This window comes from Coturnix japonica, chromosome 1 (assembly GCF_001577835.2).
Source record: "Coturnix japonica isolate 7356 chromosome 1, Coturnix japonica 2.1, whole genome shotgun sequence".
Taxonomy (NCBI): Eukaryota; Metazoa; Chordata; class Aves; order Galliformes; family Phasianidae; genus Coturnix; species Coturnix japonica.
Window position 1 is genome coordinate 5,635,403 of NC_029516.1, and position 14,863 is coordinate 5,650,265.

General features: G+C 41.0%; 2 protein-coding genes across 4 annotated transcripts in view; one reads left to right on the forward strand and one right to left on the reverse strand.

The window, feature by feature from the left end:
- Nucleotides 1–380: 380 nt before the first annotated feature.
- On the reverse strand, nt 381–10,874 carry NUDT5 (nudix hydrolase 5). Of its 3 annotated transcripts, XM_015870412.2 has the most exons (12): nt 10,804–10,873; nt 9,969–10,040; nt 8,497–8,679; nt 7,606–7,714; nt 4,967–5,034; nt 3,843–3,895; nt 3,056–3,163; nt 2,547–2,642; nt 2,099–2,200; nt 1,703–1,711; nt 975–1,028; nt 381–722 (listed from the first exon to the last, which is right to left on the reverse strand). In XM_015870412.2, exons 4-12 carry the CDS (start codon nt 7,666–7,668, stop codon nt 613–615), a joined length of 663 nt encoding a protein of 220 aa, XP_015725898.1. In that variant the 5' UTR covers nt 7,669–7,714; nt 8,497–8,679; nt 9,969–10,040; nt 10,804–10,873; the 3' UTR covers nt 381–612. The 3 variants fall into 3 exon arrangements, with proteins under 3 accessions (XP_015725898.1, XP_015725974.1, XP_015725814.1); XM_015870488.2 differs by lacking the exon at nt 8,497–8,679 and having other exon boundaries at nt 9,997–10,040; nt 10,804–10,874; XM_015870328.2 differs by lacking the exon at nt 8,497–8,679.
- A 1-nt stretch (nt 10,875) lies between these two features.
- Nucleotides 10,876–14,863, forward strand: part of CDC123 (cell division cycle 123) — a 33,694-nt gene continuing 29,706 nt past the window's right edge. Inside the window, exons 1-4 of the mRNA XM_015870198.2 lie at nt 10,876–11,029; nt 11,919–11,990; nt 13,580–13,634; nt 14,338–14,370. Coding sequence (XP_015725684.1) covers nt 10,956–11,029; nt 11,919–11,990; nt 13,580–13,634; nt 14,338–14,370 — 234 coding nt within the window. The 5' untranslated portion in view covers nt 10,876–10,955. The remainder of the gene's footprint in view (nt 11,030–11,918; nt 11,991–13,579; nt 13,635–14,337; nt 14,371–14,863) is intronic.

Genomic DNA, 14,863 nt, shown 5'->3' on the forward strand with positions numbered 1-14,863 from the left:
TAGAAGTGATTGGATTGAACTGCAGTGCAGCCTAGCTGTGTGCATATGCCCAAGGGAGCTGAACTGCAAGGCTTTTCTATTAATCCCATACCTTAAACAGCATCACTTACCTGGCTCCTACACCATTCTAGCTTGCACCAGTTTATGTTTTCTTACCATCACCATTGTTGTCAGATTCTGTGTTTCTTACGTTAAGCAATGCTTGGATCCAGCGAATTCATTTTCTCTTACCACTTAATTTGGCATAAATGCATAGCATGGTCTTCCTGTTTTCTGCCTCATTTTGAACAGGTGTTGCTACTGCATCAAACACAGTTGCTTAAGCATCTTCCTTATATTGAAATATCAACTTAGGGATGAATAATCAGAAATGAGTCATCTTGAAAATTAAGCAGCATTTTAATTTTGATTATTCTGTCGAGGCTAGATAGGCTAAAACAGTTACAAGAAATGCTTTCTGTCAGTTAATTCCAGGTAAAAATATCAGAATCATTCCTACAAGTATTGTTTTTCTTTTTACTCTACAAGTAAGGATCCTTTATTACAAGAAGAGTTGCACTTCTAGGCCATCTGGACTGGAGGATTCTCAGCAGTGTTTATTACTGTGAAGTTTTAGAACTTCATGAAAGGAACTTGGAGCGGTTTCTCTGTTGCACGCTTCAGGGCCAGTGCGTAAGTATAAACCCTGGCATCCACTGCAATGTTCTCTTCTGCTACTAGTTCTGTAAGGCAAGGGAAAAGAAGAAAAACAAAGTATGAGATGCAGTTACAGCTTTCCACAAACTTCTATGTCCATTATTAAAGTGAACCATGGAATTATTCACGCAAACTCAGGCCACCGGTAATTCTGTCATAGGACCAAGTCTCCTGCAGCTTTTTGTTTAAGATACAGAATTGTAAAGAGCTATGAGAAGAGATGCTAATGGTTACTTGAAGCTCACATTAGTGCATTTAATGTGACAGAAAGCCCTTACCATCAATTCTTTGCAGTAAGTCGTTCTTTGGAAGTGAAATAACTTCCACAAATTCTAGGCGAGAAGAAGAAAATGTTAAACATCTCTAAAGCAGTGAACAGTAGAGGATGCCTATCTCAGTGACCTTACAACCTATGGGAGGAAAACAACTAACTTAATGCTCATCAACATCTAAAAGCTGTGGACCTCTATGTACCATAAAAAGGCTCAATGCCTGAAGGAAGGCAGTGACTGGGATCATTAACAGATTTGTTAGAAAGAAACTGGGAAAAAGTCTGGCTGCTGTGGAAACTGAGAACCCTTCTAAAAGGACTTTCTTCTCAGAATAGAGAATCTGTCAAATTGGACCCTTGTCCGCCTGAACTGGCACAGTAAGGGATTTCAGATGCATTTGAAGACCAGAACAGCACAGTTTCTAAAGAAAAAAAGGTTTGCTATGGGTGAATATATTAGCTTACACCTGCCTGCTTTGAATTAGTTGCTTTTCAAGGCTTGAGTTATGGCTGTTGAGGATTGGGTTCATATTTCTTGAGATAATGGTGCCTCTGTTGTAATACAGTGATAGGAATTTTCATGTCCAGGCCATAGACAGTCTTTGATCAAACAGCATGTTTGATTTGGGTCAAGAGATTAACCAAGCCCAAAAACCCCACAGTTTTAACTGACATTTTCTAAGTAAAACATACACTTGACCTTACTGTTACTGGGAACACAGCTGTGTGACATACCTCCATCATCTGTAAGAAACAAAAACAACAACATAAGGGTTTTGAAATACATTTACAACTAAGAAGCATTTTGTTACCGGACTGTGAATGACATCATAGTTACTTCCAGGGTCAAGCCACAACTAAGGAAAATCTTTTGTCACTCACTGAAGTTTAGCATCTAAATTTCTTGCTGTGGATAAGCTGATACTTAAGATTTAACATCTAGCCATTCCCTGTGAATTTAGCAAATAAACATGGGTCTGCTTCTCTGTGCTGCAGGGTATGAATTGAAGACTTTATTTACGGAGACTAAATCATCAAGGATGGAAGAGAAGAATGTGGTGGTATGTGTAGTTCTATTAAACACGTTCTGTTATCTTCGAAGAATTTCCATCTAAATGGTACAGGACTCACCAAGCTTTTGCTTAGGTCTTGTATTCTCGGCATCATCTCCATTGATGGTAACACTCACGATGTGTGTTGTGCTGTTTGACACACCTGGGTCCAAGCAGAGGGCTGAAAAGCAGCAAACATTAGATGTTTGTTTTTCAGTAGCAGAGGCCAGGCACCTCACCATTTCGCAAAATAACTTCCATCCAGATCACAAGTTTTATGTAAAGGATCATAATCAATAGCAATACTTTTCCCTGTAAATGACAACCTTTAGTCCTGTACCTTTAACAGGAGCTCAGCAACTGATTCATCAAGGAACAAAGTCTCATTGGTACAGTCATGGGATAGAATTCTGTTAATTCCTGTAGAGTTTTCTGTGTAGTTTTTTTCCTTTAATTTAGAGTGTTTTGTATCATCCATCAGAGAGAATTGGCTTTGGGATGGAAAGAAAAAAAAGAAAAGCACAGACCTGGAGTACACTCAACAACTTCCCCTTTGTAGCCAGTTTCTTCCTCCAGCTCTCGCAATGCGGCACTTTCTGCAGTCTCATTTTCCTCAATGAGGCCTGTGAGATAAATAATAACACAAGAACAACTTAACAGTTAGCACTTACCCACAGTATCCATCCTGCGATCAAATCCAGCTTTGCAAGTGAGGTGAAATGTCCTCGTTGCCCTACTTTTACATAGGAAGAAACTGAGGCTTTAGGAAGGATTCAAATTCCTGGAGTCACAATAGCTGATGATCTTCAACTGACTGGCTACAGCACTGTGCTCTCTTCCCATAAGATGGTATTAATATTCTCACGAGGGAAAGAAGATGAGTGCTGTGGCTCTTACAGATAAGAGGAAAGGAGTGAAATGCAATATTCTCTTACCAAATTTGTCCACAATGCCTCCAGTCTCCTAAAATGAACTGCATTCCCCTTGTATGCTTCACTATCAAATAGTTCTAAATAGTTCTGTTTCCATCACTTACCTGCAGGAAATTCCAAGCAGTAGCCATTAATCGGAGGCCTGAACTGTTTCACTAGGACGATGCAGTCATAGTGGAGAGTTCTCTGTAGTACAGCTATCACTGCCACACCTAGGAGCAGTGACAGAAGCTGTAAGTACGGACTGTTTGAGTATAACAAAGTGAACATTGAGTGCTAGATCCAGGAATTAACCTAAGGACACCAGCATTAGGGTGGCAAACAGTTAGATCACTGCTCTGTAGTCCTGAATTGTGAATTTAAACTCTTTGTACTGTGCATGATCAGAGATAAAAGCCCAAAATGGGATCCTCAGAATACTTCAGCCAACTAGAAGGAAATCTAAACAAGACTGAATCTTATCCCCCAAATAGCTTGGGAAGCACTGTTCCACCTGCAGACACTAACTGGAAACCACCAGACAGAACCCCTTCCTATGCTCCTTTCATGTCTGATTTACCTCCATCTTTTGCCTGAAGAATACTGTATGCTAAGCCCCCACAGCAAACCCAATTCATGAGTCTGTGAGCTGATAAACACCAGGGCATCCATCACATCTTTGCAGTTCCCATAAAGTGAATACAGCCATCTTGGGTAAACAGTCCTAGCAGCAAAGTTCTGATTGCTCAGCTCTCCAGTCAGTATTTCAAGAGAGCACACTTGCTATGGCTTACCCTGCAAGCCCTGCTGAGCTGTCTATTCACCAACATATTTGCTCTCAGACTGCACCATGAGTTTATCAGAACTGTCACAAGAAAAGATGCGAACAAACAAAAGTCAGCACAGTCTTACCATCAGCTGAAACATTCTTTTTCTTGCCAACACGCTTTACAGTTTCCCAAGTTCTGTTCAGTATAGAGAAAACAACAAGTTGATAGATTAAAAATAGTCATGTTTTGTAAGTTGTCTTCTACCCTTGCAGTTGTAATTAGAAAGCAAAACATGCCATTGTTCATTGAGGCCCAGCAAGAAAACAGCTGGCTATCGGTAACCCATGTCTTGTTTTGGCCATGTAAGATGTCTGATAGAATTTTGTTTTGCATCCTTAAACGAGAGAGAAAATAGATGCCTGGTGATTGCTTGGGCTCACTAAACATAAGGGAAAGACGTCGGTGATTGTCACAGAACAAATCATATAAAATGATCCTGGGAGCAGTTTATGTATTTAACATGAGAGATTTTGTTAGTATTGAAAAAAGACCACATTCATTCTTTTGTCCTGCTTTTATACAATTTGTAATGTCATTGTGAACTCATGGCTCACTTACACAGAAAAGAAAGATGAACTTTTCTCTCAAAATAAGCCATGGAATGAGTAAAATCCAAAAAGCCTTCAGCTATAAAAATCCTTTCACAAAAGCTCCAGTCTTTAAAAGGATACTTTGCTGATAAATTGGGAGGCACTGGAGAAAGCAATCAATGTGGAATGTAATACATTAAGGGGTGGTAAAGTAAAGCTATGTCACATCTAGATAAATATGGCATACAAATGAACTGTACAGGCCTGATAACATACAAGAAAGCAGTAAGTTTTCACTAGTATGCAAGGACCATCAGCAGTGGAAACGAAGCCCTTAATGTGGAACCAGAAAAGCCAAAGGACAGATTAATTGATCATCTGTCTATTTGCATTGCTAGAACATGCTTCTGTACAGCATCTGTATAAGGAACTGGAAATGCAAGGTAAATGAAGGTCTAATGAGTCCTCATAAGAGGAGCCAAATATGATCCCACATGCTAGCATGCCTGCTAGAGAAGGACTTCTTTCTCTGAACAGAATGAACTATAAAGGAACTGCACAATAAATATTGTGTCATGTGTTGGGTAATAGGCTTGTAGGGTTCATATTCTGGCAGGCCCACACAACTGGGAACGTTACAGGAAACTGAAGAGAATCCAGAAGGATGATTACCTACCTGGTTTTACCAAAGGCATCAGTGTAAGTTGTTTCCTCAAGCTTCAACCATTTCCTTTCTACGATTACCTAAAAATAAAGTGTTATTTTTAAAATAAATTATAAGATTAACCTCAAAGGTACTTGGGTTTAGGGAGAGAGAAAACACAACTTCATTATAACTCTTTTGGAAATAAAATCTCAGCATCAGAATATATGCAAGAACACTTAACAACTTTCTGTAACTGTCAGGGAAAAAGCATTTATGCCAAGTTCTTGAATTGGAATAGAAAATAATCCAAGTAACTTCATTCAACTTTTAGCCACGTTTCAGTGAATTCCTATTGTCTAATTAGAAACATTGCTGATAGCAATGGAAGATGTATTAGAAAGGGGATGAGAGGTTCTGGGAAACAACAACAAACAACAACCTCACAACATTAAATTGTAGCAAAGGATTAAGACCCTGAGGCTGTTCATGTGGTAGGTGTGTCACCACCCTCTAGTGCAGGACAAAAAGCAAACAGGACGTGTGTAGCCATGAACCTAAATTGAGAGGTTCATCAATCAAAAGAATAATAAGAAGTGAAAGGTAGAACGTGATGCAGCTATAGCCAGGGTACAGACACACAGTGTAGCATCAGCCGAGTGCAGAATGGAAACCAGGAGTTACTCGGATATCCAGTAGATTATAATGGAGCTGAGTAAACTCATGTAATGCTTAAAATATGTTCTTCAGAACAACTTTTGTCATAGGCATTTGAAATATCAACAGCATCTCTATGGTTGTAAATGTGGACACAGGTATTTTACATAGAGGGAGCTACTTTTGTTTTGAAAAGTGTTATTTCCAGTTAGCAAGAAGTGAAGAAGGGAGATGCATGTTCTCAAAAGGGCTTTTTTTCTAATGGATCTGTGGCCACATAGCAGGAAGTTTACTATGTCTGTTACAGGTATGAGAAGCAGTTCTGTTTGGAAGCATTGGGGTATATTTTAAACAGCTCCTAAATCACTGCAGTATTGAAGCACATTCTCTTATCTGACAGAGATGAAAATCGTATCCTGTTGGCTGTCCATATACTTGAGTTAAACAAACAATAAAGACAAATATTTTGTATTAGTGAATTTTGTTAAACACTGCAGAAAACACAAAGAACTATTGGTTATGGCTTCATAATGCTGAAGCACTCAGCGGAACTGACAGATCACGGCCCCATCACCAAGTTACTATTTGCTAAGCAGAAAGGGGAAAATAGCTGAAATCAGATTCTGGAGTCTGACAGGAAAAAGAAAGGACTGGCTGTAAGAAATCACACAGCCAAGCTCCAAAAGGACAACCAAAGGAAAAAATGTAGATTTTATGTGTACAAAACAGTGTCAAAGTGTTGTGTTTTTAATCAGCTACTCTTTTGTCCTCTGCTGTTGTGGAGAAACAATTGAAAAGTATTATAGGACACGCAGCATAAATGTTGTCATGGGCAGTGTTCTGCAGTCTCCTGGAGTCAGGCAAAGCCATTCCTGCTAACCGTCTTCAGGGTGAGAAACCTGAAAGCTGATAGGTGCCTCTAGAAGAAAAATAATATTTCACTGTCACCCATACTGTTGGGTGCACAATTAAAACCTTTTAGGAGACGGCCTACAAGCATAACTATTACTTTGCAGAATTCTTTATCTACAGCCTAATGGCACTTTCCACGTTCTTTGAGCCATACTCAGTTTTAGAATAAGCTGTTATGTATTGCTTCACCTATTACTTTGGCGGGCAAAGAATGTCAACTTTTGCTCACAGTGGTTTGACTGTGGCTTCCCAGAAGCAGGTGGAAGCAGCTGCTTTCATGCAAGAAGATACTCTGCCATCAAACCATTCAGATGCTGAAGATGTACAGAAACACTTCAAGTATAAGGGTGACTGGTAAATGCATGGTAAACATTCCCCTCAGGACAGCCCAGAAAATTATTGGAAGAGATAAATCATTTTGAGTACATAAGACCTAGTAGCAAACTTCTGAATGACTCTGAAGAATGCAATATTATGAAAGAAAAGAGGTATGATAAATTATGATAATAAAAAAAGCATAAAATTAATGTGACCTGAAGCAAAGCATGTTGTAAGGCCTAACTAAAATTGGTAATGAAAGGTCAAAACGCTTCTAATAAGCACACAGAACGACCTCTGAATTCCCTTCTGATTCAGTGAAGGTAAGGTGCAAGTACCATATTTTCAGAACATCTTACTATCTCCTTAACAGCACCTTTAGAATCAATCATCTCAATTCAAATCCTTCCAGAAAATGTAAAGGAAGGTATCGAAGGTATCGTTCTAAAGTTTAAGGCAACTCTCTGCGGCTCATCTTAGAGGAACAGATAACAAGGCTTATTTTCACAACCCACCCATTTCTACAAATATCAGCATTATTTCTTAACATTTGTAACAGCCTGAACAGAAAATACAAGAAACAACTGTAAAATCAGGAAAAAAAACCCAGAAGCTTAAAAATACCTGAAAACTCTGTGACCTTCAGGAAGAAGCACTTCCTCTGAACACACTGTAAAAACCTTTAGCATCTATCACATTCCTTATTCTGCACTCTCAAGTACCTTAATCAGTCTCAAATAGCTGTTATTTAGCAATACAACGTGTCAAAACCAAACGTGTTGTACCTCTTCTTTAAGGACGAATTGCTTAGCAGTTTTTGGAACTTCTGTGGATGTCTCAGCTGCCATTTTCAGGAACGTCAGGCTTTTCTCCTCCTGTGCAAAGTCCAGTCTCCTGTAAAGCAAAGTCAATATTTGCTTTCAGAGTAAAGTTAAAAGGTTCATTTCTGCCTTCTAAATTAACAAACGAAACTCGCTAGAGAAAGTCAGCAACATGTGACAGCATGTGCAGTTCACATTTTCAGCTCCACCTGATTGATTCAAAGGAAGTCTGGATCAAAGCCCTGACTTCCATAGTTGGTAAAAGTCCTATCATAGCTGTACTGGAAGATACCAGGCTACCCCTCAGTTGATTCACCTTCTATGTTGTGAACTACACCACTCAGCTTGGTGTCATCAGCAAATTTTCTGAGGGTACGTTCAATCCCACTATCTGTATAATTGATGAGGATGTTGAAGAGTACTAGTCCCAAAACAGACCTGTGCTGGACACCACTTGTCACCGACCTCCACTTGGACATAGAGGCATTAACCACGACCCTCTGGCTACAAGGATCCAACCAGTTCTTCACCCACTGTATTAACCACCAATCTTTCCATCACAGAGATAAGGATATTGTATAGAACCTTATCAAAGTCCTAGCACAAGTCCAGGAAAATGACGCCAGTTGCTCTTACTTTGTCCACTGATGCCATCACTCCATCTTAGAAGGCCACCAGATCACCTCCTCATCTTGCATGAGCCTTAACATAACTTCCAGGAGGTTATCACCTGCTCCATGATCTTCCTATACACAGGGTAGGGTCACTAGCCTGTATTTTCCCAGGTCTTCCTTTCTCCCTTCCTTAAATCTATTGGAGTGTTGTTTCCTTTTTTCTAGGCACTGTGGAATTCACCTGGCAGTCCTGACTTTTTGATTATGATGGAGAGTGGCTTGGCAACCACATCAGCCAGTTATTTCGGGACACTGAGCTGTATGTCATCAGGCCTCAAAGGCTTGTACACATTCAGTCTCATCAGGTGGTCTTGAACTTGCTCTTCTCTTACAGTGGGAGGGATTTTGCTCCCCCTGATCTCACCTGTAGGTTCAGAGACATGAAAGACATGGGAAGCCTGTCTGCCAGTGAAAAGTGAGGCAAAGAACCATTGAGAACCTCAGCCTTCTCCTTGTCCACTGTTCTCAGCACCCCTTTCTCATTTAGCAGAGGGATTACACTCTTCTGGACCTTTCTCTGACCAGTGTACATATAGAATCCCTTCTTGTTATTTATCATTATCTCTAACCAGGCTCAGTTCCATCTGTGCCTTGGATTTCCTGATCTCATCTCTACATGTCTGGATGGCATCTCTGTGGTTGTCCTTTCCTCCTTGGTCTTGACTGTTACTGGCCATCTCTGCTTTTGCCAGTCCCAGAGCCTGTTCTGCTCTGAGCAGAAATGAGTCCAGTCTCCCTTATCTTGCCTGTTACTGCAGTCTGTGTCCTCATGGATGGAAGCTGGCTTAGCTTCTTTCCCTTGCATAGACTTAAGGCAGGGCTGTCAGTCTGCCAGTGTCACTGCACAGTCAATCTCTCTCAGATTCCTGGATACTACACTGCTTGGTGATTTCCTCTCACAGCGTGGCCACTTGCTCCAAAGAAAGCTTGGCACACTTGCACCAATGTCACTGCAACCCCTCAGTCAAAGGTCTGGATGGCTCCTCTGTTCATTGGGAGGTGTTTGGGTGCATGCATCTGCCTGAGTAGATTGTGGCCTGCAACTCTGGGTTTCTGCTCATCTGCAAGACATTGATAAGGATGAATCTACATCGGCTTGACTAACTGAATCCAATTCTGTCATTTCAAAAACATAACATGAACCTTTCTTAGACAAGCAAAGCTTAAAACGATGTAGCTTTTCTACCTTACTACTACTATGAAAAGCTGTTCTACGGCCTCCTTTTCTTACAATGTCTGTCTTATATTAGTTTACAGTGAGCTGTTACTCATTTGTTCTTAAGCCACAGTGTCTCAAGCCCTCCCTCACGTAAGGTTTAAGAGATGTGGCTGGGCAATAACCATGTTATCCTGCCGTGACTCTTACATGCAATATCAAGGTTTCCACCAAACACATACAGCAGTACATGATATGAACCATACATGATATGGTATGAACCATATCACTCTGCTTTTATCAGACTGAATAAGTCTTCCTCTCTTAGTCTCCTCCCAAAGGAGATCCCATTCCGTTCTTCATCACAGTACTTCTACATTGACTTGCCAGCATCACTGTATCACCCTCTCAAACACAGATGACCACAGTTGTATCCAAAATCTCCCCCCACCCCGTACAGTGTTATTAATGCTTAGTATAACTGCATTCATACTTACTATATCAATTACAAATAAATCCACAGACCTTATCTCATGCCAGCAGCTCTTTTCAACGCAGCTTGTTCTTCTCTGCAGCGGACAAATTAAGGAATAATTAATTCCTTAGCATGAATCGATAATATTCAAACTACAAATTACAGAAGTTTGGCCCATTTCTACCTTTGTTGATGACTTTAATAGCTTACCGCTGGCAAACTGTGCTACTTGTTCCACTCATGTCACATGGGGCTCAAATTCAGACCATACTGTTTATGAAATGTATAACTTTATGCTCATTTCTTGTTCTCTTACTGAGTGAGTGCCTCTCAGCTGTGGCTTGTAAATCAGCTTACAGAGTAGCCAAGCTCCTGCGGCCTATCCACGTCCCAATAGATGGATTACCTTTCAACCAACCCACAGCAGGGCTTGGATTCAGGTGATCCAACACCATCCTGCATCTCCCTTCCAACCCATGCCACGATGGGCTGGTTATGAGCCACAAATCCATCAGCACACGAGGTAGGCATCACTAATGTGACCAAAGTGCCTTTTACCCAATGGTTTGTGTCACAGCAATACCTCCCCAGCAGCAAAATCAATCAGCTTCTAGCTGAGAAACGCTTTATTTCTGCTATTTATCTGTATGTATGACTGCTGAACACCACTCAGGGCTAAATAAAACAGGGACAACTATCTGGCTCTCGTCCTACAGAGTAAAAAAAGATAAATAAATGGATATCAAAAAAGCAAGTTTGTACAAGCAGAAGTGGGTTAGAAGAGTCTAAAGACAGCCTCAGGTTTAAGGAAAGCAGTAAGAAATAACAGGTTGGCTTTGTGTGGGCACAGGGCTTACAGGGAACGGCGGCGGCCGAGGCGGAGCGGGGCGGGACTGTGCACAGCCGGTAAAGGCCCGGGCGGCTCCGGGAGAGGATGAGGAGGTTCCGGGGTTAAAGCTGGAGCTTCCGGAGCGGTGAGGGAAGGAGAGGGGTTGTGCTGTGAGAGAGGATGAAGAAGGAGCAAGTGGTGCATTGTCAGTTCTCTGTGTGGTACCCGCTGTTCCGAGCCGTCACCATCCGCAGGTGAGGGGCTGCGTGGGGTGGGTTGGGGCTCTCGGGGGTTTGGGGCTGAGGAGGCAGGGCTGGGTGGCAGGGATTCGGCCTCGGGAATCGGGGTTTGTACCAGAGATCCAACCCAGGCCAGTCTGTGATTCTCGTATGTTTACACGGCAGAGGGATGGGATGCCATTCACAGAGACCTGGGCAGGATGGAGCATGGCCCAGCTGAACCCCACGAGGTTCAGCCTTGCACACCCTGACAGTACAAACTGGGGGATGGAAGGATGGAGCTCGGCCCTATCAAAAAGGAATTAGGGTACTGGAGGATGGGAAGCTGGATATGAGCAGAAAACCAGCTGTATCCTGGGTTGCATCAAAAGAAGCGTGGCCAGCAGGGCAAGGTGATCCTGCTCCTCTGCTCTGTGCTGGTGAAACCTCACCTGAAGTACTGCATCCAGATGGGGAGTCCTCAGTACAGGAGAGACATGGATGTGCTGGACTGCATCCAGAGAAGGGCCACAAAAATAATCCAAGGCATGGAACACCTCTCCTATGAGGACAGGCTGAGAGAGCTGGGGCTGTTCAGCATGAAGAAGAAAAGGCTGCGAGGTGACCTCTAAAGGGGGGCTGTAAGAAAGAAGGGAACAGACTCTTTAGCAGGGTCTGTGATGATAGAACAAGGGGAAATGACTTCAAGCTTAAAGAGGGGAGATTTAGTTTGAATGTAAGGAAAAAGTCTTTCAGAGTCAGGCTGGATGGGGGCAACGTGATCCTGCTGTAGGTGTTCCTGTTCATTGCAGGGGAGTTGGACCGGGTGGCATCTGGGGATCCCTTCCAACTCAGAGGATTCTGTGATATTCGGAGCACTACATTGAGATAGGCGAATAAATCTTTATTTATTTATTTTTCCTAGCGTTATACTTCCTCTACCAGAGAATGTGAAAGAATATTTGCTGGATGATGGAACGCTTGTTGTTTCTGGAAGGTAAAGAGTGTTTGCTGTCCATCGTGCAAGTATTAATGCTATTTTATTGTCACAGTGATATTTGTGTTCACTTACTGTAACTTACTTAATTCATTTTATGAAGCTGGCCAGTCTCACTGCAGTAATCCTTGTACTGTATGAACGTGTGTGCACAAACTATGCACAAACTTTTCTTGTCTATAATCAGTGCGTATGATGAGGCTGAATGCACTGCTATATAACTGTGCTAACATTCTGAATGAAGGGTGAGATGGGTGCCTATGAAAAGCAATTGATATGAAGCCAGGCTTTATTTGTTTTCAGCTTAGAATCTCGCCATATGACTCCCTTATAAGATGATTATTGCATGCTTACGTCTTGTTGGTAACCAGACTCAGAGGAGTTTGTCTATCACAAAGCAACCAATTAGACTATGAATATAAGGGAGTTGTGTCTATTTTCTCAGGAACCAGTTTACACAAAATTGAAGCTGTTTAAACACCTTGTAAAGATGAAAAGTGGGAATTGTTTTTAAAACCATTTTGGATGAGAAGTGTTGTTGCCTCCTTCTGCAGAACTTTGTAATTTATTTAATAACAGCCATTTAATCTGTAATCAGGCTTCAGAAAAGCTGAAACAGAGGGTTTGAGTTCACAGCTGTGCTGCACAAACAGGTTTGGAATCTCAGTGGAATAATGGACATCTGTATAATTGACATTAGTTATACTAAGAGAATTCCAGCTTAAAATTCCCTCTTGAAAATTCATTTTTTTCTTGAGTTGAGCGTTCTTAGCTAGAAGTGCTAAAAGTCGATGTGATCTTCTTACAGTCAAGGCTGACATGAATTGTAAACCTCAGTGAGCCTCTGATCTGAGCTTTAGATCTCAAAAACTGAATGGACAGTTTGATCCCTGTGGAAGTGCATTTAGGAATGTACTGCAGAAATGTGGCTTGTTGAAGGACTGAATTTTTGCTAGCAGCACTTAACTGCAGAGATTGGAACTTAACCAGATTGCTCTGCTGACTTGCTGCCTTCTTGTTCTTCTGCCTTAAAGACCACTCAGTCATATGGACTAAAAAGCTTCGAAAGTCACTTCAAATTTCAAGGGAATGTTTGCACTCAGGTGCTATCTCCCAGAGCTGCTGGTGTGTACAACAGCAAATCTCATCTGTGTAGAAAAAGGAACTTTCCAGGAAGAAGCTTATGACTGTGTAACCACTTGCAGGGTCTTCTGTGTGTGAAGTGTGAGGATGTTTTGTTTTCAGAACCAATAGTATATAGGTCAGCATTAGAAACACATCTACATGTACAGAAAAGATCAAAAAGAATGACTAATAGGGTATGGAAAAGCTTGGGTTATGGTGTTTTCACAGCAGAACGTGATTTCTTCATTGGAAAGAATTCAAGTGTTTTGGACAAGGTGCAAGTCCTGTCCGTTTTTCTGTACTGGTTTGCTCCATTTTGTTTCTGTTGGGGTTTTGAGGCTTAATCTTCTTAGGAAAGGATTCTGAGATCAACAGCTGGTAGTTGCTATGGAATTATAATACATACAGTCAATTCAAACTCCGGTGCTCATTTGTTTTTTTTCTCTGCTCATTTTTTGTCTTAGAGAAGATCCACCAACTCAAATATCAGAGGGGAGTGATGATGCAGAGGAAATACAGGTCAGTAAAACCTCACTTTGTTTTTCCTTTAGAGACTTGATGTTGATATGTAACCATTTCTATATGCTTTACAAGTGAAGGTGGTACGATACCAAAATAATAATCACATGATATTTGCCTTGGAAATAGTTTACAAACATCATTATCTATACTGTGACATCAAAAAAAAGTTTAAAGTGTTTCTGTGCTCACACACTTTTTCTTGTTAATTACATTTCTAATAATGACTAGGGAATGCTGTAAGATAATAGAATAAGGATAGATGATGGCAGTAAGGTCTCCCCTCAGCCTCCTTTTCCCCAGACTAAACAGCCCCGTTCTGTCAGTCTCTCCTTATAGAGTGTATTCTCTAAGTCCTTCACAAGCCTTAATGATAGAAGTGTGGGAGGCAAAGACAAGGTTTAGGTAGGAAAGACTCCACAGAGTTTTGTATTGTCCAAGTCTTGTGTATGAATCGCAATCGTCTTATATAGGTGTTGTCTCTTATTTGTACTTCACAATGGTACTTTTGTTGAATGTACACAATATTTCCTGTCTTAATTCATACCTGTAATAATTAGAGGATGGGCATATAGTTGTGAAGAAGAATCAAGGCAATGCTTTGTCCACATTGTAATAAGCTGTATAGATTCGGATGTTCTCATAAGTTATAAATGACATCACAGGTAACCATTAACCTTGGGTTTATTCTTATTCTTAACAGTGGTCAGATGATGAGAATACTGCAACACTTAAGGTAAGGTCCTCTAAAATCCCAGCATGTGAGTCTTTTAAGCAATATTCTTTCTGAGCCTTGTGATAGAAACTCGTGGCCAGTTATTGCTGTCTGCTGTAGTTAACATTTTTCTTCTCACTAGATGGCAGTGTAGGTATCTGCAACCTTAAAAATGTTCTGCCAGCTTAGTTTTATTTAACTAAAAATAAAGTGCTTCTTTTCTTCATTCCCAACAATCACATGCTTTTAGAATATAGGAAATGAACTGGAGGATTAGTCTAAATATAGCTGCCTTTTATTTTCACTACTTTGAATATCTTCCAATTACTTAATTGAACTGAATGCGGAAGAAATGAAGTCCCTGCAGCTCAGTTTTCACAGCTCTTCTCTCATACCATTGCCATTATTGCCCCTAAGTACCTTGCTTTCTATTGCCTTGTGTCTCCTTTTTCCTGTTTTCATGCTCTCTCTGTGCTGTGTCCAGCTTAGAATCAGGATCATAGACTTATTAAGG

What these genes read in the sequence shown, in the direction of transcription:
- NUDT5 (XM_015870488.2), bottom strand. Translation starts at nt 7,668, where the DNA reads ATGGCAGCTGAGACATCCACAGAAGTTCCAAAAACTGCTAAGCAATTC. An exon ending in GATGCCTTTGGTAAAACCAG is followed by an intron (nt 3,896 to 4,966) that starts GTAGGTAATCAT and finishes TATACTGAACAG; the next exon opens with AACTTGGGAAACTGTAAAGC. An exon ending in CTGCTTGGAATTTCCTGCAG is followed by an intron (nt 2,643 to 3,055) that starts GTAAGTGATGGA and finishes TTTATCTCACAG; the next exon opens with GCCTCATTGAGGAAAATGAG.